At 41.9% G+C, this 24177-nt stretch overlaps 1 protein-coding gene across 1 annotated transcript in view; it reads right to left on the bottom strand.

Moving 5' to 3' along the window:
* plch1 (phospholipase C, eta 1) overlaps nucleotides 1-24177 on the bottom strand; it is a 58333-nt gene that overhangs the window by 4024 nt on the left and 30132 nt on the right. The window contains exons 7-22 of the mRNA XM_069668817.1: nucleotides 23827-24030; nucleotides 22839-22959; nucleotides 19966-20137; nucleotides 16645-16752; nucleotides 12654-12812; nucleotides 11857-11919; nucleotides 9329-9423; nucleotides 6549-6646; nucleotides 6263-6442; nucleotides 4824-4931; nucleotides 4242-4366; nucleotides 3999-4083; nucleotides 2850-2996; nucleotides 2433-2512; nucleotides 2217-2276; nucleotides 1337-1724 (exon numbers count right to left, since the gene is read on the bottom strand). Of these exons, the coding sequence (XP_069524918.1) occupies nucleotides 1337-1724; nucleotides 2217-2276; nucleotides 2433-2512; nucleotides 2850-2996; nucleotides 3999-4083; nucleotides 4242-4366; nucleotides 4824-4931; nucleotides 6263-6442; nucleotides 6549-6646; nucleotides 9329-9423; nucleotides 11857-11919; nucleotides 12654-12812; nucleotides 16645-16752; nucleotides 19966-20137; nucleotides 22839-22959; nucleotides 23827-24030 (2193 nt within the window). The remainder of the gene's footprint in view (nucleotides 1-1336; nucleotides 1725-2216; nucleotides 2277-2432; nucleotides 2513-2849; nucleotides 2997-3998; nucleotides 4084-4241; nucleotides 4367-4823; nucleotides 4932-6262; nucleotides 6443-6548; nucleotides 6647-9328; nucleotides 9424-11856; nucleotides 11920-12653; nucleotides 12813-16644; nucleotides 16753-19965; nucleotides 20138-22838; nucleotides 22960-23826; nucleotides 24031-24177) is intronic.

Genomic DNA, 24177 nt, shown 5'->3' with positions numbered 1-24177 from the left:
CAGCCAATACAAGGCAATAGCAATACACAGACAAATGGATCACCAAGTACAACTGTGAAGGGGAAGCTGGAAAATGAGGCTGTGGAGGTTAAAAAAAAGGAAGAATCCATGTTTGCGTACATCAGATCAGGAAAGAGATGGTCAAATGGGGTTGGTTTGGTCAAATGGGATCAAATGACACAGCAATATATTTCTCAGACCACTTTGGAACAAAATACACTGGGTGGACGCAATACTGGTATGTTTTTGAACGATGCAACCTTCAGACAATACATATTTTGGATTACCTGTGGGTATATCCTAGTCAGTTCTCTACTATAAAGAAGCACAACAAATGAAGATGGGACAGAAAAGGCATGTTAAGGTATTATGGTGAGTAGGCTGTAGGCTTTTGGTTCACATGTTTATTGTACATGAATTTTAGATACTTGGAGCAGGACAAGTAAAGCAAAAGAGAGAATAACATCTTACAAAAATCAATGTGCAGGGAGAGGCAAAATTCTGCTTTAAAAGGTATAATAAGTAGGATTTTCCTCTATATCTCTAAACATGTGTGTTGGTGAGTGTGTGTGCAGACCCTTGTGAGACCCTTCCCTCTGCATCTATTCTGTTGTTTTGCTTTGCACGGGTTGTTTTCAGGAGGGGCGCTGTTGTGGTTCCCTGAGCCAATCGCAACATATAGGTGAGTGTGGGAGTGGTTCAAATTAGCAACTAGGCCCCATTCAGACCGGCGAACATGGCGAAAGAGCGATGTAGAGTTGGCCTGCTTTCTGTTGGACAGGTAGGTGCCTCAAACCGGGTAGGACAAGCTAACCGGTGGTTAGCATGCTAGTGCAAAGGTAACCTGTGGTTAGCATGTTAGCGTAAAGCTAACCCGCAGTCAGCGTGCTAGAGCAAAGGTAACCGGCGGTTAGCATGCTAGAGCAAAGGTAACCATAATGCTGTCAGTGTTAGCTCGGCAGGGTGGGCGTGTTCTCGCACGAGAGAGTGAGAGTGAGTTCTGGTGACGAAGAGACCAGGAGGAGGGGCCCAGTTTGAATGTGTTGTTGACAAAATACAAGGAGAAATCGTACTTATTATACCTTTAAGATATATCAACACTCAAGCATTTAATCACAATAAGTAGTCTTTTCTCATATAACTTTAATCTAATTACTTCAATAACACAGCATAAGACATATGACTGTATTATATTATGGCTGTGCATTAGGGTTAGTAAATTCATCATGAATCCTTCAAATTTCTTATGCTAATGAAACTAAAAATTGATGTAATTTGGGTGCATTGTTGGAAATATAAGCAATACTTTGGTTAGAATGAAATGAAAAATACCCACCAATGACGGTGTCTGCACCTATATCATGCTGTTCCTTGTCTGGGGAGCAGAGGGATAGCTGCCCTTGAAGAAGCCTGTCTAAGGGCATGGAGATAGGTCTGTGGGTGAGGAGGACCCTGGACTGGGAACGCTTCTCTACCCCCTCAGCCTTCCCTGACATGCCCTCTCCTCCTTCGCCTGCACCTGTGCCATTCTTTTGGTCTGATATTGAAGCCACTGACTCTGATATTGCCATCTTGGTCTTCTTCCGTCCCTTCGCTGGGGCACTGGCCGTGCGCCGCAGGAGGTGATCACTGATGGAGCGCTTGCGAAGGCCACCAGAGTTTGTATCCACAGAGGACTTGGAAGAACGGTTGAACAAACCCCGGATACCCCGCAGTTGATTACCCTAAGGGGAGGAGGGAAAGAGAGGAAGTGAGTACGGATGGTTTAAGGAAGAGGAGAGGAAATGTGTAAAATGGCACATTGTCAACCAAGATGATATTCTGACAAAGATGGAACAACTTTTTCACACATGACAGTAAAAGTAAAAGTGTTAACTTTCAATGAGAACAAATAAATGAACTTAGTTTACAACAAATGTAACAATAGCATGCTTCTGTATGCATTACCAACAGAGGGAACCCATACTCCTTAAATTAGCACAACAAGCAATCTGCAAGATGATGTTGTGGATAATGCATGCCAGCTTACATGGCAAATTATCTTTGTTAAGGTGAGAGAAAAGACAAACATGTTTATGAGTAAACATGACCTCATCAGTGAACCGTTTGACTCGTTGTATTGTCACACATTGATTAGAGATACGGCTGAACACAAACTGCACTTTTGCGTCATGCAATACTGTGTCATGCAGCACCACACAGAGCCGTCAGGATACCTTGTTAGATCCTAGAAAGTGCATAATGGTAAAGCTGGGGTTCAGGACTAGAGGGCTCCACTAGAAAGAGAGAGGATTGAAGGAGCATAGCTTAAATGGTTTGATGTGTTGATAAAACACACTTTTTTCTGTTTACCTCCCAAAATACATTCTTATTTGCTTACAGAGACCAACTGGGGAAATGCTAGAATAAACAACAGGCTATAAAGCACTTACCTTCCCGTAGACATCATGCACTGACACGTGCACAAAGATGGAAGCCTCAGTCAGCCCCTCCAAGTAAACATGCCTGTAACCTGTTGTTAGAGATGAAGGGGGGAAACGTGCGAGTGAGAAGGTGAGTCAAAGACAAGATTACAGCTTTCATCAGATTGGTGATTGTGTAGTATTGTGCCTGAGGACACGACACAAGGAGTTCAGATACAACCCTGATAGATGTGGACTATGCAAATAACCAGAGATCTTATACTAAACAAATAAAACAATCTTGGTTCACTTTAAGTAAAAGGCTGTCCGTCTATTTGAGTTACAATGATTCCAACTTGCAAGTGTTTGCCTCTGAAGTTTGTCATTCATACACTAAAAGTTGGTTTTCGCAGATAAAGTTCAAACAATTATGAAATCTAGACCGACCAGGCATCAGGCTGCTGAAGGCAACTGTCCGTTGACCAATGAAGTCCCGTCCAATTGGGTCGTGATCCCAGACGAGGAAACGCACCAGCACCACCTCGGCCATGTGTAGTGTGAATGACAGAGTCTCTTCCCATACTGGATTAAAACCTGAGGAAAAATAACACATATATGTTTATCATAGGATCTATTTCATCAATATATGAATATAAACTGTTTTACTCAAAATCTAGGTAAGATTGACTCGGTTGTTTTGATGTGTCAAATTAAGTATTTCATGGATCAACGCCCTGCGCACTAATCTGATAATACTGTTGAGCTCCCAGGGCTCCATAACCTTTCCCAGAGGAGACTTTTCCCCTCCCCCTACCGCATGCCCTCATCTGTGGAGACATGTTAGGGGTGACACCACCAGACCCCCTTGGTTCTGCTTTCATTATGCCTCTAATGAATTCATCTGACTTTTGATCCCGGCAGTGCTCCACAGCCCAAAGTGAAATGCAACATCTGTGGCTCTGGTGTTGTTTGTTCTTTCAGACTGAGGCTGCATTTTATCTGAGCCATACATATTGTATTGTATTGATGCATTAAAAATACCAACAAAAAAAAAAAGTTTAATTATAAATTTCAGGAAATGTCATTCAGACAATATCAACCCATTTATTAAATCATTGGTCATTGCAGAATATCTAGAATCTGCATTATATTGGACTGGATATTTTTCATTTGAACTGCCAATAGAGAGTTGTCCTACAATCACATTTCCCTTGAAAGTAAATAATTTGAGTAATTTTTAATCCTGCAATAAGTGATTTACTTTGGCCACTTGGAGGCAGTACATACAAGTTGTAGACAGACCATAGATGAAGCATTAATTTAGCAACTCCAACATTCACGCTTTTTTAACTCTGTTTTAGGACTTGGCTACATCCTGAGTGCAATGTCCATCTCTCTCTTCTCTAGTTGGCAGCTGAAATGTTTGTTTTTTTAACAGCCTTTTCACTTAAAACAGACAAAAATTTGAGCGCAGAGACTGAGCCAGAACAGTGAAGTTGTCGCACGGACGTCTATTATCATAATATTGATTATTAACGTGGTTCAGTGAGTGTGCAGCGTCGTGAAATTGTGCAAATTGATCTGTGGGTGTCTAACCGTTGTCATCAACAACTCGCGTCTGCTCCTTGCAGCAATCAACTGGCAGGCCGATGATCTCCACTTCAACGAATGGATCAATAATCTGACAGAGAAGAAAGGGCAACAAAATCTTATTTTATGACCTTGAATATATTTCTGCTGAAAATCTCTGAGTAGCTGAGTGGAATATTGCACATCTGTCGAGACAGAAAGACAGATGGAGAATGTGAGAGCACAGTGTGTGTGTGTGTGTTTTGGTACCTCTCCACGGTCCCCCAGCATGGAGTCTGGTGGTTTGGGCAACTGCTGTCCACTAATGATCTTGAGAATGAGTTGTTTCTTGGGGTAAGCTGGAAGCGGGTCATCGCTGAATGGGTTGAACGAGCCTGGAGGGAACGAAAGACAGCAGAGCAAGAAGCTTGATTTATGTCATCACTCGCTCCTATAATCCGGTCCTCTCGGATTGTTCTGTGTGTGCTGTATATATTTAGATGCCAAATGTGAGGGGCTGCATTGCATCATAAAGAGCAGCATTATAAATTACATATGCAGCAAGCCTGTGAAAAGATCCACGCCGCTGTTTTGTTGTGCAGCTAACTCCCTTGTTAGAGAGGCTCCAACAACAGTACAACACAGGGATTAAATTATGTATATAGATTCATGCACGTAGAAAAACATGCCACAAACTTGACATTTAAAAGGCAAATACGTCGCATTGAGTTACTGGAAAATGTATATAACATGATAAAGGATGTATCACTTATGTGCGTGTATGAACCAACAGTGATTTAAATGCATGCACTTGCGCTTGTTTGTGTTCATGCGGTCTGTTTGTTGCCGTACCTTTACACATGGGAGGGGGCTTAAGGACGTAGCCAATGCCTCCATTCACCATGAACTTGGCTCTGTTGAGCTGCATCATCCTGCCCTCTGTCTGGTAGTTCAGAGCCACTAAAGGAGAAACAAAAACATTTGATTTGTCTCTAAATATAACTGAACCTCTGACAACATATGACAATTATTTTTGTAATTATGTGACCATAACTGAGGAGCTAAACAGTCTTTGGCAAAACCATGTGAGGAGGCTGCGTTGTCGCTGTTTGTCATTGTTTTCCTGCCTCTCTGATTTACTCATTCATGTATTCATTAAGCATGTGTGTGTCTGTAAACCTTGAAACATAAATTAGGAAACAGATGAACAAGGAAACAAAAAAACTGATAGAAATAATTGAGCCGCTGAGATAATCAAACCAAGAGTTTGTCATCTGTCTATGTTTTTACTTTTTTTCCTTAGTTATAAAGCGATAAACGGTAATTGCGGGAGCACCACGGTTGGCTCCCTTTGTAATGGTTGTAACTCTTGATTTTCCTCGCTGTCGGTCGCTTTCCTTTTTAGACTGTTTGCCTTCATCTGAGCATCCAATTTGTTTCTTTTTCTTTGGATTTTCACTTATTTCTGAAGTTGTATCTGTAGTCATCGATCTTTTCTTTGTTTGTTCAGCCATAGTAGATTACTGTTTACTCGCAACACTTGCAGAGACCAGAAAAGCAGCCGCTTAGCTCCGCCTATCCTCTCTGGCAGACCAACCACTGCTGGCTGATGGAAAACGCGTCACTAACTGGGCGTCGCTTGTGATTTTTTCAACGAAAGTCACACCAGACACTCAGTCTATAATACTGCAAATGTAAAGGCTTTCATCAGTGGGCCATAGGCTCACTCACCATTGCGTTACCTCATTCGGCGATAGATAGTGACTTAACAGACATTTATTTAAATTAAAAATCTTGGAGATTATCACTTTTTTTTTAAAAAGTGGTGGGGATTGCCTTGATTTCCTGACATTGTTCAGTTCTGCACATGTAAAAAATCATCAGTTCAAACTCTTATTCATTTGCTGATCTTCTATTTCTTTATTCTGTATGTCTCATTAATCCTCACAAATTTTAATTCCGGCTGTAGCCCCACTAGAGGACACTCATCAAACACGATGATGCAAGCAATACACACAAACTACTGTATCTTGCCTCTGCACGTACAACCTCACACATACTACACAAGGTGGTGCCACAGCAATCTGTGTGTATCTGTGTGTGTGTGTGTGTGTGTGTGAGTGTGTGTGTGTGTGTGTGTGTGTTTCTGTGTAGGCACGCTCAAATGTAGTACATATCGTCAATTAATTTGCAGTGGCAGGTTTGTAGCTACCGGCAGGACACCTGGTTTTTTCATTAATATACAGCCTCCACGCAGGTCAAAAGCTCAGAGTGACAGACAGCTGTCTTACCCAGCTGACAGCCCACGTTCCAGTAGAACTGGGGGTTGAAATTGGACGAATCGATGCGATAGGCTGAGGGATAAATCCGTGACAGTTGCCTCTGGTTAAAAGCCAGGAACTGCTCTGCTTTGTGATTGACCAGGGATTGTGCTCTGGTCTCGCTGAATGACAAAACATCACCCGGAGTACCTGAAGAGAAACATGGGTTTGGCTTTAGAAAATGTCCCCCAAGGTAAGGATTGTAGTGTGTCTATTTGTTTGTGTGTGTGGGTGTGTGAGAGCTGTGCTGCTTTACCTTCATTCAGACACTCCTGTGAGGCGACAGAGTTGGTGAACACCACCAGGTTTGACAGATCTCGGCTCAGCTTCATCGTCTTCCTCTTCCGTCCACCCCTAGAACAATTGCCGGATGACAGAATTGCAAGGGAGAGAGAAGAGACTGTGTAAAGATATATGCAACACCTACGGCAAGGATTGTAAGGTAAAAACATGCACACGCTCATATGTGTTTCAACTTTTACGGGGGGAAACAAAGAAGGAAAGAGAGGATTGTCAATAAGTGAGGCAGCTTGCAAACAGCAGGAAATCGCATCAAAGGCAAAAGAGCTTAATAGGGACCAGAGCACATGCAGTGCAGCAAGACTCACACTGCAAACACACAGTCATGCACGTGCAGTGTTGCACTAAAAGTCAATCACATAGCCACTCAGACCCATGCATATAAACACTTCCCGGGGACATGCACGTATAAATATGCAACCAGGAACACAGACTGGGAGAACAAAGGCAGACAAAGGCCTGCCACACAGAGAGCGACAGAGGGAGGAAAATACAGCAGAATTTCCATGCGTCTTGCACAAAGAAAGAGGAGAAATGAGACAGACGTGGACAAAGAGAGAGCTGGGATATATTCATGCTGCTGAGGAAAATGGATTCAATTAGATTTTGTTCCCCTTCATTGGTGAATTAGATCAGTTTCATACAACAGTGTGAATTGGGGGAAAGCCAATTGGATTCTGATTCTTAAAAGGATTTCTCTCTATTTCTGACACAAATATGAGATGTCATGTTAATCTAATGCAATATTTTTTTCCCATGACTCCATAGTAATAGCACCGCAGCAGTGGAGGTTTTCAGTAGAGAGACATTTAGGTGGAATATTTTGCAACTGACATTGGCAGTGGGAAAAAGTTACATTAAGTGAAGCGAGGTGTCTGACTTTATTTACTTATTCTCTTTTACTCCAGCACGTTTCAGACAGAAATATTGCACATTTGAATCCACTCCATCGCAAATATATTTTTTTACTTAAAGGAGCGGTTCGCCCCTGGAAAAAGCCGCTGTCAGTCAAAGCTGGTGTTCTCTGTAATCAATTGCAGCGTTAATATTTGAAATTGGCGCCATAGCTGTGGAGAAAGTTGTACAAACAGCTCGTGGTTTCGCCCATTCTACATTCCTACAACACCCAGCGTGCATTGCGCTCCTCCCTCTGAAAGGAACGGCCCAGCGAGAGACGCTGGAGTGAACTACTACCATTTCGCTGCAGGCAACGGCTCAGAGCGGTACAAAATCTGAGAATATACCAGTGGATTGTCTATAAAATCTTCAGGTCTGCAGTCTACATTTCAAACCTGATAATTTGAACGAATTGATTCAATTGATTTTATTTTAATTGGAGGCGGGCGTCCTAGATTGAGGAAGTGTAGTTTAGCAAGTTCCCTGGCCTCCGCCAGATGACGCGTTTGACGTAGTCTGGCTAAGGTTTACCAGGGCCCATTGGAGAAGCGGATAGCGTCCTCCAAAGGCACAGAGCGAAATTGCATTTTTGTTCTACCATAATGGCATTAGCTCCCCATAATAGCATGATAGGACTGAGGTTGAAAGTCTGCGAACTGGCCCTTTAACTTATAAACAAAGATTTGATATACCAATGATATATTGGGAGATAAGATTTGGTACATTTCTGAAGATTAAACTTCCAAATGTATATAAAGCTGTTAAAATCAGCAAAACTCTCATACTACGTGTTGCTTAAATGTTAAAGTGAGTCTGTGTTACTTTTGCTGAACCGTGGCAACTGTTGTAATAATTATACTGCAGATTAAATCAAATGCCAAACGCACAGATTATCACGAGCAGAGAGGAGTAGACAAACGGTTACATGCTCCCCCCTGCTGGTTAGGACGTGCACATGATTTCGACCCTCATGAGGTCTTTTGTTCAGGTGAATTTGATCAAAGACGAGGCAGGAACCTTGACTTCTCTCTCTCTCATAGCTTCCTGTGTTTCTGCGTCTTCTGAGGGGTCCAGTAGTTTTGTTTTCGTGGCTTACTTCCTGTCAGGTTTTCTGTTTCCATTACCCAACAGTCCTTTGGTATTTGTAGTTAGTCACAATATAATAATTTCTTATTGTTTATCATTAACATAACAACATGCAACTACTAGGCACTATTTTATAGTGTGATATTGCTTCTTCGACTAAATAAATGATCATATCTTGTTATAGTTTTACAGCTTTAGAGAAATTCAAATGAAAAAAAAGTGAATTAAAAAAGTAGCCTGGAATAATTATTATCTATATTATTATTTAAATAAATTAACTTGTTATATTAGAGACTGTAAATGTGTGACTAAACCAAATGTGAGTCAGTAAGTGACTTGTTTATGTAAATATTATATGAATAAACTGAGAGGAGAGCAAAGTCTGAATGAAACAGCGAGGCTTTCAGGGTGAACATAACCCTTCTTTCCTCGGGGCGCCGCTTCAGCTCAGCGGTTAAATCATGCGTCCCATATACAGAGCCTACAATCCTTGATGCGGCAGCCCTGGGTTTGACTCCCACTCTCGGCCCTTAGCCACGTGTCACCCCCGCTCTCTCTTCCCCTGTGTCCGACACTATCCACTGTCCTCTCTCCCAGTAAAGGCTAAAAAAATCTAGCTTTCCTCCTGCCCTTCACTCACTATAAGATACAGTTGATACTCTGAATTGTTCAATGGTCTCAGCAGTCAGAAACGATCAAACCTCTCAGTTATAAGGGATTGTCAGTGTTGTGGTAAGGCAGGTCAAAGGTCACCTGATGAACTGCCCTCCGGCCTCCCTCCCAGACTTCTCCTGACCGTCCTCCTCCTTCTCCACGCTTTGGCATGTCAGCCTGGATTTGGAGTGCCTCTGGAAACACAGGAATATGTAAACAAACACACCGATTACACTGCAATGAAGATTTTCTCACCAGCTGTAAAAGCAGGAAAGTATAGCGCCTGTATCCTTGCCATCAGTTTAAATCCTCATAAACGATATAAATACACATCATACATGATACCGCCTACACAAACTGGCAGTATGAGAGTTCTTCAGTGGGCAAGGGGTGATGATAACGCGTTTATAACAAACAGTGTGTGTTCGGTGTGATTCAGAAACAGTGTTGTTATTGTAGTAGCAGTTTTAGCTTGTGTTTGTGCATGTATGTGTGTTCTACCCTAGACGTATGTAATTAAATATGGTGTGTGTGTGTGTGTGTGTGTGTGTGTGTGTGTGTGCGTTTTTTCCCCCCTCATAGAAGCAACATCCCTATCAGTCCTAAAGTAGAGGTACGAAGAGGATGAGGGTCACAGTAATTACAGGCTTTAGGCTGCATGCCAGCAGATTAAATGCGCCCATGCATACACACATATGTACACACACACACACACACACACACACGCACACACGTGGGAGGCTGCATAATATGCAAAGAGGGAGGCATAAAAGAATGAAGAGGAGATGTGAGTGGGTAAACAGAGAAGAGGTTGAAAGGAGGTTAAAAGGAGCCTGTATAGAGGAAGACATTCAGAGCGGGAGATAAAGTGTGTACTAAAAACAACCACGCACACACACACACACACAACATCGATGCCCAAACCTATATTATTCTATAAAATAAACGTCTTAAACCATTAGCTGCTCTCAGAAGGACAAAGTGGTAGCTTAGAGAGGATCTAAATTAAGATCTGCATGTGTAATTCAGAGACGCTCATAATGCATACGCTCACTGATCTGCATTATACAACTGGAAGATAATGTAGCAGTTTTAATTATGATTCTGCGACGTCACACAGGAGATAACTACAAAGGCTGCTCTGTCTTTTATGGAAGAGTTATTTACAGGAGACAGTGAGGAGGCTTCTCTTCTGCTTCCCCCGTTAGTGACACTAATAAGTTAAAGTTACACATGACACAAACACACTAATGTTAAACAACACACTCAGTGGGTTCTGATGCTCTCGTGCCCATTGTAGGCGGTGGACAGGGGTTGGCACTGGCACCCTGACTGGTCTGCGTACCCCATACAAAACAAACTGCGATGCACTGTGTGTTCTGACACCTCTCTATCCAAACCAGCATTAACTTTTTCAGCTATTTGACCTACAGTAGCTCTTCTGTTGCATCGGACCATACGTGCCAGCCTTGGCCGCCCATGACCCTGTCACCGATTCACCGGTTTTCCTTCCTTGGACCACTTTTGGCAGGTACTGACCACTGCAGACAAGAAACAGCCCACAAGAGCTGCAGTTTTGGAGATGCTCTGACCCAGTCGTCTCGCCATCACAATGTGGCCCTTGTCAAAGTCGCTCACATCCTCACGCTCGCCCACTTTTCTTGCTTCCAACTCATCAACGTCGAGGACAAAATGTTCACTTGCTGACTAACATTGTAATGAGATAATCAATGTTAATCACTCGACTTGTCAGTGGTCATAATGTTAGGGCTGATCGGTGTACACTACCAGTCAAAAGTTTGGACACATTTTCTCATACAAGCGAATGGGAAAGTGTGTCCAAACTTTTGACTGGTAGTGTATGTGTGAGATGTATGTGAAGGACATCAAGCGTAGCTGCTAAGCTTAGCTTAGCATGAAGACTGGAAGCAAAGGGCTAGTATGGCTATTTCCAACGTTAAAAAGAATCCACCTACTACACATCAACACGCTATATCAGGTTTGTCTAATCCTAGAGAAATGTACGCATAAATACGATAAAGTTGTAGGTCATGGGAGGTTATCAGCAGGACTATTTCTTTGGCCAAAATAAATGTGTTATTCTAGATTACTCTCGGCCTTTGGATGGAAACTGCCTCCATTAAAAGCACATGGCCTGATCAGATTTACACTTTGGTTTTCTTAGAGTCTTTGCACACCAAGCCTGAGGAGCATCACTTGGATGTCATTGCTGACGTGTTTCTTTATGGTGTATCCAGCACCTGTGGCTCTAGCTAAGAACACCAACAAAGACTTCTGTCTGCTTAGCCGAAAAATGTGTGATTTTACAGTTCAGTTTGATTTGCCTATTTCCTCTTTCCTATTTGCCTATTTCCTCAGCATCTTTTGTATGAATTTGGTGTCTAACTGCTCTATCAGATCCTATAAGAGTGTCAGGTAAACGGAACAAATACAAAGTTTGAACTGTCTAATAGACTTGTTTGTCTAAGGAAGATAACACGCCAAAAGTCTTGCTGTATGAAGTCGCAAACTTTAACATTTCCAACCAATCTGGGGCTGAACCTCCTCACACAGATAAATCAGGAATTAGGTGGGGGAAAAAGCCCTCTCCTTTCCACACTACTCACCTTCTGTTTGAGCGTTGTGATGAAGGATCTGCTCTGGGACTTCTTCAAAACTCCTTTAGAGCTCTAGAGACAAGAGCAACACATTCAGAGACTCTTTATATAAGTGCGTTAGTGTGTGCTCGTGTGCTTTTATCTGTGTGCAACCTCTGATGTGAATCTAATAACAACCACATTAGCACCCAGTTAGACACTTCAACCCTAAGGCTCAGTAGCCGGAGGTGCTGCAGCAGACGTGAGCCAATAAAGCGCAGCACGGCTGAAAGAAGAGAGTGAGTTTAAAAAGAAATTGAAAAAGGAGAATTACAGTATATATGAAAAAGAAGAAGCTTTAGAGACAGGGTGAGGTGAAGCTGAACAAAGCTGGAGCACAGTAAAGAGAACGGGAAACCCTGCTGCAAAACACCCACTCCATTAAAATGGCTGTCAGGAAACTGAAGCTGCTATAAATAGCACGAGAGGCAGGCTGGGAAATTAAATATTAAGTAACACTGCAGACATTTAGTTTCTCATCACTTACACATCTGTTTTGACATGCTTTCCATGAAACAACACCTTGGTGGGAACATTGCATTCCCTTCAGAGTGGCCTGAGGAGGAGCTGGCTGACTGTCCATTTTAATGTGCTCAGTGGGGTGTTTGACCCGAGAGTGCTGCAGTGTATTCTACTCCTTTATTTCCTCCATTTCCCTCCGTGACTAATACCCTGGCCTAGTTTTATCCCCCCCTGTTTTCTCTTTCTTCACCATCTGTTTACAAGTATAACTTTTAACAGCTCTGCACGCTGCCTTAGGACGGTACCTGCCGCAGGTTCTTCTGGAGGCCCTGGTGCGTGGCTCGGAGCAGAGCCCGGATGCTGAAGCTGTCCGTGTCTTCCTTGTCTCCGATCCGAGACTCCTTCAGGAGAGAGTCCAGTTTCTTTCTGATGTGAGACTCCACCTGGGGATTCCCATTGCTTCCCTGTGTGAAAGGAGAAAGAGGAGAGACACACAAGAAGGTAAGTTAAAGGGTTCAAAGACATGTGTATGTGCAGGAGATGATGGGGGAAAGCAGCCTTGGAGCTAAGACGTGATGATGAGAGGCAACTGAAGCTCCAGAGACACAGCCCAAGTCAGACCTGCACCTCAAGGCCCAACACTCACTGCCACCTTATGTCAAGAACATTAACTGCAGGAAAATTTCAAAATTTCAAATAAGTGTCATCTACTGTCAGGGACCATAACCCTGTCCTGTTGTCGTTCTGACTGTTGAGTGTAGCACAAGCGGCAACCTCTGGTGTTGAAAAATGAAGCCAATGTTGAAGTGCAAAAAACTGCAGTTCCTCGAGTGTCCTGGCTGGCTCCAGACACCAACAAATAACATTATGGCAGATAGGAAAATGCCCATTTTTAGAGCAGAAATAAACATGTTAACAGCCTGGTACAAAAAACGGTTGTCTTATAAACAGCTAATTTTACTGTGATAACTGTACGGGAGGTAAATGTATTTCTAATGCACCAGTTTAATTATATTAAGCCTATAGGGGCCGGGTCACTTGAGTGACAGGTGGATACTGCTGGCTGTCTGCTCGACATCAACTCAGACACACGGTCACTGACCTAACTTCTTCTGTTTCTGTAGTTGGAGCCTTTTGGGGATTTTTTAAATCAAAATTTAGACAAATAATGTGGCTTGCTGTGAGATTTATGGAACTAATTGAAGTCGTATTTTATCGTCAGAAGCTGTTGGCTTTTCCCCGATAAGATTACAGCAGACCGTAGTGATGAGAAGATCGGTTATTTTAAGTTTATCGTTACTTGTCGTTTACCCGTCGCTATCTCACTGAGCGAGCAGCAAGTCCGCTACTTCACTAGTCTGATAAATAAACACCTGCCGTCAGTCACCGTCACAAACAGAATCTCCTCCTGGCAAAGTGAAACTAGCTCATTCATGAGCTAATGGATCAGCCACAGACACAGGCTGTTAGCTTTGATGATTTGGCATTTTTCAACCACTGGCTCCTCTGCAACTCCAGCCTCCAAACCAAATTTGGTCACTTCAGGCTCCAGTAAACCAACATGGCAGCAGCCATAATTCGGCTTCATTTACGCAGTCGAGAAACCAATGGGTGGCTACGTCCATTATTATTATTATAGTCTATTGTGTTACAACTGCAACCGAGTTTAGGCAACAGGTGGTACAGGTCTATAATTGAAGATATAAAGATGCATAAGTGGCATCCTAAATCACTCCCTTTCTTCCCTCATTCTTCTTATTAAATAACATTTACTACTAAAGTGAGGTGAACTATAAAAGTTGACTTACGACAACTCATTAAACTGGATTATTTTTTGCCTCAAGGAGGTAATGCTAAATATTTTACATCATATATGGGGAGAGTGGTTATATCACACTATAAATGCAGCGTTAGCTGTGACTGCTGTGAGAGCATGCTGCTTTAATGAGCTTCATAGAAAACCTCTCATCAGTGGAAACCTGCCACCACCCTTTTTAAAACGGCAATGATCATCCAAAGTGGCATCTGCGGCTCCGTGCCTCTGGCTAAATGTGGGAGAATGATGCCATATTCGGTTACACAACTGATCCATCTGGAAGACAACGCAGTGTTTTCCTGTTTTAAATGTGGGGAGGAGGACCCTGGCACTTTTACATCATGGAATAAACAAACAGGATTAAGACTATAAAAATGGCACGGAGCGAGTTCAGCAGTGATCTTCATAAACAAGCAGAGATGAGATTCAAACTCCTTTCTATGCATGCGTTGACTTAATATCTCTGTCTGCACCATTAAGCTTTGATTATCCTAAAACTTTACTGCAATAATGATCAGTTAAAGTGTACAAGCAGCACCATTACCCCCTATTACTGAAGTCATTACATCGAGCACAACAATGTCATTAAGATCCCATTAGCTCACTTCTGTTCGTGGAGGTTTCACTCCTCAACATGAATCCTTGCCAGGCCAGACTGATTTGTTTTAACAATCAAAATATTAATGGTGTGTAAAGAATAAGGACTGAGACAGCTCCCTAAAAGTGACGCCAAAACATGTCAAGCGCCCCCTGCTGACTGGCTGCAGTATAGGTCATAAAGCCCGCCTCCTCCATGTTAACAGATGGGACATGAGTCAAACAAAAAAATCAAAATACACACCAAATAAATGTTTCTCAAACATGGTTGTTCAAGTTTATTTTTAATTAGTTATTTGATGCTGTAAAAAGGATGATTGACAGCTTGACAAATATCTGTTTCCATACCTGTGAACGTTAACCTCAGACCAACACAAAGAAGCTGTTCTGCTGTTAAACGCGCCGACATGCGGGATCCTTGCTGTTTTTTCAGTAAGTCAAGTGTTTGGGTTAGCGGAAGTGGCTACGTCGGCACCAATCGCTGATCTCTACTGTGCAGCTCTGGCTCTAAACTACGTCACCAGAGCAAGATGGCAGTGTCCGCCACAGGGTTTTTTTTAGCTCCATTTTGTACAACGAGAGTAGACGGAGACACGTCATCCATCTTTATATACAGTCATTGTTTGTGGTGCGTGACTGACAGCATGTTTCAGTCAAGATGGCAGTGCGCATGGACGCAGGGGCTAAGTGCTCCTGGAAACTATAACTCAGGGAGTGCCATCGCAGTTTTGTTGTCTTGTTGTCTTGCACATCAGTATGATGACAATAAAGCTTTGTAAAAGTTTTAATTTGTAAAAACTCATTTAAATGAAAAAACACCTTCCAGAGCCACGCTTACTTAGTCAATACACGTAACTGTCTTATATGATAAATCACTTAAAATTACTTCTTAAAACTCACTTTTATAGACTTGCTTTTATGTGATGTCGTCTTCTTATTGACTTTTAATCATCTTTTTTAACTTTATATTTTACTTTATTCCTTTGTTCTAACTTTTTAGTGCTTTTATCTCTTTTTATTGCTCTAATTTTTGTATCCCTTTTTATTGCTTTGGATTGCTTGCATCTCTTTTATTGCTTTATCTCTTTTATTTATTGCTTTTAAGTCTATCATCTCTATTTATTGTTTCTACTTCTTCCTGCTTCCTTAATTCTCTTTGACTACTTTCTATTGCTTTTACCCTTCCTTTTCTGTCTCCTCTCTCCTCCTCTTTAGTCCCCTTGGTCTTGCGTCTGGCCATGTTGTGTGGGCTTCTCCTGTTGCCTTCTGGGTTTTGTGATTTGCTTGTTCTGTGATTTGCTTTGCTTGGTTGTCAAAGCGCTTTGTAAACTCTTGTTTTTAAAGGTGCTATATAAATAAGGTTATTATTATCTCTAAATCTCTAAAGACTTTTTATTACTTAAAAATGACCCAGCTTTGACTCCATAAAGCGGCACAACTGGCCAGAGAATTATGAAGACTAATTAAAAACCAGCTGCAAAGACTGTTGTAGTATGAAATGACATTTCTGCTTGGGGATGGTGACTCGTGCATGTTTGTGACTACAGCGAAGCTAATTTACATAATATGGAAACTTAATTCCTTTTCTGTCTGTCCAGTAATCCTCTGGTTTCACAGCCTCAAAGAAAAAGACACAACCAGTCTGAGCGGTGTTGTTAAAATCTGACTTAAATTCACCGGATTAAAACAAAGAGATCACAACCAGAAAATCCTCCTGAAAGCTGCAAGCATTTCTATTTTCTTGCTTATGAAGTTTCTATTTTGCCAGCAGGATCTTTGTTTCACCTGCTTCTTAAAGTATCCTCTGATTATTAATCAGTCTGTTTATTAAGAGGATTAATAAAGAGAGTTGATTGATTGTGCACATCATGTCTACATCTTACATTACTGCTCTTCATCTTGAAGTCGTCCTCAATTTCATCCGCGCTGTCATCATCAGACACCTCCCCTTCCTCTGCGTCTGCAGACAGATACGCAGGCAGACGCTTCCCCTGGAAAGAGACGGGAGGAGAGAGAGACATGAAATCAACCCTTTGACCCATGCATATGTTACATGTCATATTTTAATGCAGCACCAATCATCACTCCTCGCTTAGAACGCCCACACAGGTTGATCCTCTGATACAGTCCAAGAATAACGCAGCAGAGTGCAGTATGTTTTCACTCAGACTCCACTACACACACAAATGCACACGTTAGAGTACTCTCTTTCAAAATCTGTTATGTTGCTCCAACTGGTATTTATAGCCAGAGGGGAAGCCATTACTGCCACAAAGCACACAGTCATGCACGCACAAACACACACACACACAAATAGTACAATCAGCTGCAGAAGAAGCTCCCTGAGCCGCTCTTTCAGCAGAGTGGAGGCCCATTAGTGAGCCCATCTGAAGGTGTGAGTGGGAGTTTTCTAAGCTGCTTCTTCTAAAGACTCTCGCTGGCTGCCATCTCTCCGCCCTTGTTTTAACCACCGCCACAGGAAGTCTATCCTCTCTCTCTCTGCCTCGTATCTGCGACTGCCAGGAAACCCCTAACGCCATTTTCTTCATTGTCTTTTGACTCTGCTTCCTCCGTCCACATCAGGGATGGCGAGGGGTGAAAGGCTCTCCAGCGAGGGCAGAGACGGGGTCGGTAGGAGATGGAGGAAAATAGTTAGAGAGGAATAAAGGGCTTTACGGAGAATCAATAATGCTTGTTCACTTTTCAGACATGTGGCTGGAGAGCGACGGAGCCAGTGATTCGTTTCCCAGGGAACAATGTAGGCTTTCTTCACTTTACAGATAAAGTCAATTTTATCATTTCCTATAAAAAAGAAAATCCAATAAATGCTGAAAGCTTTTGCTGGTCCGGACGCTCTGTCTGTCTGACTCCTCCTGGATAAGAATCTTCTGAGTGTGAGGCCGACAAAATAAGAGCTGATATTTTAAAATCAAAGATAACATGTCAGGTTTTTGTTTCTTTTTGGTGATGATCATATCGACTGTATGGTCAGGGTTCAACTCGCTGCGCACCTTTCCTGCCGTTTGGGTTAAGGACAGTAAGAGCTGCAAAGAGATAAGCCTGTGAGGCAGGACATGTTGTTCTTTTTGAAGATAACTGACTGTGAAGGTGGCCATGAGTGCTTTCTGATCCCGCATCTCTGTGGCCGAGCCGTTTATGCTTCAGTAAAATTACCTGGTGATGAAGGAATTTTTAAAAAAGATATTTATCTTGAGTGTAAAGTAAATCATGTAAGATTATATATTCTGTGTGAAAATGTATTCTAGTAACAGTGTATTTAAAATCATATGATTTAACGCTTAGAAAATGCTTTAAATCTGTTCCGCCCTACGGTCAGTCTTGACTGTATCGGACTCCTGGATGGGCAGACTCCTGAGCGGGAACCAGCCACAAGCAGCCGGGTGCGACTCTGTTAGAGTCCAAAAGAAGGAAAAAATCATCCCACTTCTGCATGCTTCTGACACACTTAGAGGTCAGCAGAGGACATGCAGTCTTTTTCATAGACTTTAACTACTTTTAAGAGTTTTGAACTTTGACTTTTACCAGTTTTAAGAGTTTTTAATTAAGTGTCAAGTCAGGGGGGATCAGTCCTCATCCTGGCCCGTGGCCTGTGACCTTTCTGACTGGTTTAGAGTCATGGTTGGGGAATTACAGGTTTGAAATTGAGCTCTGTTTTTTTGTTGTAATTAGCTAAATACCTGCAAAAGCAACCAATTTTGGTCTCTTTGTAAGATGTTTTTCTTGAACAGAAATGATCGGAAAGCACTGTTGTTTTCACAACTAATAAGGACATATTTAATTTATTTCATGTAAATTGTGCTATGAATGAACAAATATGTTTTCCTTTTGTTGGCCAAAAACTCATTCACAGACAAAGGTAGTGCTATAAAGCTCATTAAACAGAAATATTAAAAGGCTTATTCGGGATTTAGGAGGTTTTTGCCTGAACCAAAACAAATATGGAATATAAGGGAATCCTTTCATGTTGCCATGCTTAACAGACGGGGTCTCTGACTCATCAACCAGCTTCAATTTTCTTTCGATCATTTCTAAAACACGTCCCCAGTTCAAAAAGTACTTTTTATAAAACTAGGAAAAGTCATGAAATATCAAGTGAAAACGATCAATAATGTATTTCGAGCTGTTAAATAGGAACTCGAAACAGAATATTAAAACATCAGCCAGAGGAGCGCGGCGCTCTGAGATCCAGGATCCTTTGGAGCGACTCATCAGCCTGAATGTTTGCCAGGGGAGGTTTATGTGAGCCACCTGTGATCGCTAATGAAATCAATCATATATTATCAATCATCTAGGGGACATTAACACAATGAGCCTTTGTAGATTTAAATAGTCGAATGCGAGAAGGTTCCTGGTTCGAATCCCCATTAGGACATAAGGGGCCTTTCTGTGTGGAGTGTGCATGTTCTCCTCGTGCGTGTGTGGGTTCCCTCCGGGTTCTCCGGCTTCCTCCCACTGACCAAAGACATGCTCGTTAGGTTTAATTAGTGACTATAAATTGCCGTAGGTGCTGTGATTGGCTCCAGCCCCCCTTGTGACCCTGAACATGATAAGCAGCATAGATAATGGATGTATGTGTGGATGGAATCAGGGGAAACAACCTGTTTTAACCAAAGATAAAGGATTCATTGTGGTTCTGTAAAAACTCTGCGGGGTCACAGTTTATTTCTCATGGATGAGACTTAAAATATTCATCTATTCTTGGTTGATAATTGCAGCGCTGTAGCAATTAAAACACTAAAGAGTTTAGCAGCCTCCATGTGAGTGACCATGACGGTTGTGTTTGCATGTGTGCGTCTGTTACAAAGAAAAAAAGCGATATTCCAGCGTCTCATCCTGCTCTTCTTTCCTCTCTACGATTAAAACAATGACCTAGTTAAGTCCTCCTTATATCCTCTTCCTTCTCTCCGTCTGTTTATTGGCAATAATTAGCTGCCTTACAGTGTCTTTCCCACTTTCTGTCTTCACTGCAGCACTGCACATGAAGTTAAATATGTAGGGATAATGAGAGCTCCGCTTCCTTCGCTGAAATAAGAGGAAGGAAACAGAGACGTGTGTTGCTTTGATTTCTAAGTGCACTAACTTAACGGGCGTATTCTCATTTTCTAATCAATAATTTAAACACACATGAACTGTGAGCACGCCATCCACCTGTCCGTGCGTCCATATACTGTATTTGCTCTTACTTTGATGAGGATCTTTCCCTGCAGGCTGTGAGGGCTGGGTAATGTTGTGGATTCTCTGCTCAGTACGTCTCCCACGTCCAGTTTGTCTGCAAAGATTTCTCTCAGGTACTGGGCAATCTTCTTCTGCTGCTGGATGCTGCAGTGGTTCTCTATGGACAGGATAACTGGGAACCTGAAGGAGAAAATGTTCAACACGTGTCAAATTAAAAGATTTAGCAAATGTGTGATGAAGGCAGAAAATGGACTGAGGTGTGAATCAAACCTCAACTTGTACCTCCATTTTTCACCTACAACCACAACACTGGGGAGGTAAATGATAAAAAAAAACCTGCTTTAACACTTCGTCACCTATGTTAGTGTATGTGTGTGTGTGTGTGTGTGTGTGTGTGTGTGTGTGTGTGTGTGTGTGTGTGTAGAAGTTGTGTGTGTGTTTTCATTTAGAAAAGGTGGCTTGTGGCCACACAGCAGCGCAGCTCAAATGTCAGGTTTGTCAGACTGACGGCTCTCCCTCAGGGGGGACGCAGCCACGCTCTCAACTCCACCTTTGATCCCAAAACACACACACACACACACACACACACTCACACACTCACACACACTCACAAAAGGGTTCTCTGCCACAGACAAAAAGAGACATCAGAGAGAGGAACATCCACAGTCGTTTCATTTTGACACACAGACAGTGACACCCAGGAGCCTCTCTCTCAGGTGAATCTGTTGGGCCGCTCAATGAGACGTGAAATGTGTGTGTGCATGAGTGTGTGTGTGTGTGTATTGTGGGGATGTGGCAGCCACGATTTCAATACAGCCCAGGGCCCATTAATCATATTAACAGGTGGCACTGACGATAAAATATGAGCTGAATGTAAAAGGTGAAACAGAGACAGAGAGAGAGAGAGACGTTAAATGTATTCATGTGTTGCTGGCAGCTGTATGAGGGATAAGTAATTATTAATATAGTTTGAGTTTATTAGAACATAAAGGTACTTCTTGATCATGTTGTCTTTAAGGAAGCTGCACTGAACATATGTTTTTTCAAAGAAGCTTTTGTTGACTTAAATTATTATGGAAATAAGTATGGGATAATGTAGAGTGAGCAGGTTGTTATCGTGGAATTGAACCCAGACAGGGTGAGCAGGACCCTGACGCTAAGCTATAACCTTGATAGCTTTCTCGCCGCTGTTTTTGTCTCTTTTCTTTTTATCCTTCTGTAAACAAACCAACGTCAAATTTACCGTACTTCTTTCAGCAGATTGATATGAATACAGTTATTCCTCTGGATTTTGTGATTAGAGCCGCTTCCCTGGCAACGGTCTGTTATTGACAAATAGCAGACCTAGGAATGCTGTAATTAGCCAATCAGAATCAAGAATTTAACACAGCTGTGTAATAAAGTTCAATAACAATTTGTACCAAATTACCTGTTTAGAGAAGGGTTTCCATCAAAAATTATATACATCTGTTGATTATTTATTCAATTACCATAAATGATTTATCCTTTGGCATATATGATGTCCAAACAGTTCCTACAGTCAAAAGTGACATCATCAAATGTCTTGTTTTGTCTGGTCTAAATATTCATTTTACTTTCACAGAAGCTAAAAAACAGCAATAGATCAACATTCTGGGAAATATTATTTTTTGTTTAATCTCTCATCTGCCTGTTAAATATGAGGCTACAGCTATTAACTAGTTAGCCTAGCTTAGCATATAGACTGGAAAGAGAGCTTGGTTGGTAACAACCAGCACATCTGAAGCTTCCTTACTGAAACTAAGTGTATGGTTTGTTTAATGTCTGCAAAAAATGGACGGTTATATGGGGTTTGTGCTAAGCTAAGCTGTAGCTCCTTTTCTTATGGACAGATGTGTGAGTTGTGTCAATCTTGTCATCTAACACTTGCAAAAAGAAAAGCCAAAAAGAATGTATCCCAAAATGACAAACTACTCAATTATGACCAATAAAAATATGTATTTTAAAAGCTCAACATTGAGAGAACAACTGGAAGTTGACGACTATAAGTTGCATAACAGATGCGCAACCAGAATCATTGCCGTGAAACTCCCAACAAGCTATCTCCTAATGTTTTCATGCTTCTTGTTTATTACATAAGCTGAATCTACTCCAATGCTCTCTTTATCTTTGAATAAAGTAAATGTTTTTTATTAGACAAGCACTTTAATCATCAGTAGCTGCAATAGATGTCAAAGGAAGCAGAAGTAGCAGCAGGAAGCTGCATCATTCCCGCTTTGTTTTGGTATAGTTGGACCCTGCAGAGACAAACAGTTGTTCCTCAGGGAGCCAGAGGAAACGCTGCTTAACAGATGGCTCAGTAATAGGTGCTAATTACTGCCAACAATCTCAGCTCCATGAAAAACACAAACCTGGCTGTCTAAATGTTGCTACTTTCTTGTTAAACCTTGAAGAGGAAACCTTCAATCAACTTCATTTATAGGCATTTCATTATGGCTGCTTGTTTATGAAGACAAATGCAGTAGTTCTGCAGCTTAACTGTGGTGGAACAAGGAAGCTGATGCTACTATATCTCATACCATGTGGACCATAAAGGCATACAATTAAACAGACGAGGACAATATACAATTAATAAATCAATCTCTGTGTTTGTGGAGAAATGTTGTGCTGTTTGTCCTGAAGAGAAAAATACTATTTTCTCTAAAGAATGTGAACCAGAAATTATGTTTCAGTCCGATTCATATGTGTGAGGAAATAAATAATTTCTATTCTTTTCTATTAGGCATTCTGGGCCGTTTTCTCTCAACACAATACCTATGGGATAATAGAAGCTTCCACAAAATGTCACAAACAACCACATGTAATCCCACACACACACATGCTCTGTGGAGCTCTGACTCACTGGTTATTTATGAAGGCATATTTATTGATGGTCTCGATGACAAACTTGAATGGTATCTTGGAGGTCAGGGTGTAGCCGTGTTGGACCATCGGCTCCCCTTCAGGGCCGTCCCAACAGTCCACTGCAGGGAAACACAGAGGAGAGAGATGATGCATGAATAAAAGACGACACATCTCAATGTTCATTTTTAAGATAGGTGATACTCTGCTATTTCTCACTGACTCACAGACAAGTTACCTACTGCTATTATATTATTCAGGGACCAAAAATAATGGGGGGGGGGGCAATGTATGTGCAAGATTGTGCTATATTTTGGAGGGTTTTTTTCAGTCACACTATCTTAAAATTGTGATACCAAAAATTATACAGCATAATGGGTGTTGGGTTTTATTTGGATTGCAAAGCAGTAAACATCACATAATAGTGAGAGTGATACAATTTGATACACTGATGGGTGAAAGAAGGTTTGCAGCAATTTTAAGAACTCTTTAAAGCCAGCCTGTCCCTTTTTTTTACAGCAGAAATGTAGACAAGTCACAGTAGTAAAAGGCACAGGTGTTTCTAATTACATTAACAATGGCTCTGTTTAATTCAAGCGTCCCAGCGAGCCATGACACCGTGACAGTGAGCCAGCATGCACAAACACCAGGACGCTTCGACTGAGGCAGCTAATTAAATTAATTATCGACACCTATGTTACCTACGGAAGCCCTTAGCGGTCATGCATCCATACATTCTATTAACTCTGTTTTCCCGCGATAACGAGTTATATCTGGTCGTTTTCTTGAGAACTCAGTTTTAACACGTTATCACAAGATAAGGACGGAGCACCGCTGTAACCTCAGATGATCATAACTCGTATCCCCAGAGGTGCAAAAGCATAAAACAAACATACAAACAGGCTTAACTTAGCTCATTAGTGTGGGCAATGGCAACATAGCATGTCCTGGTCTTGGCATCGGTATTTGAATTGCAGGTGTCCGCTTACCTTCTACGCAGCGGCAGCCGGCCTGCAGCACCCAGGCGTACATGTCGGTCTTGGAGTGGGACAGCAGCTGGTCTCCGGTCAGGTACGTGTTGTGAGAGGACGCGATGAAGTAGTTACACAGAGGCTGATCCATGTCCTGGTTCACCTCGTGGTGCAGAGGGTTGAAGATGTCACACGTCGGACTACGCATGAAACTTGTAAAACCTGAAGGAAACGTCAAAACAGAGATTGTTAAAGCTCCTGTGAGGAACTTTCGCTTTGTGTGGACAAAGCTGTACCTCTTATCTCTTTGCTGATTTTGTCCTGTACATGCTTAAGTGGTGTATTTTAAAAGAAAATCTACTCCTGCTT

The sequence above is a fragment of the Semicossyphus pulcher genome, unplaced genomic scaffold (genome assembly GCF_022749685.1).
Source record: "Semicossyphus pulcher isolate SPU_LCO1_2020_fin unplaced genomic scaffold, fSemPul1.0.p SCAF_19, whole genome shotgun sequence".
In the NCBI taxonomy this organism is placed as follows: domain Eukaryota; kingdom Metazoa; phylum Chordata; class Actinopteri; order Labriformes; family Labridae; genus Semicossyphus; species Semicossyphus pulcher.
Note: the sequence above shows the minus strand (reverse complement) of the source record. Positions and strands in the feature narration are given on the sequence as shown.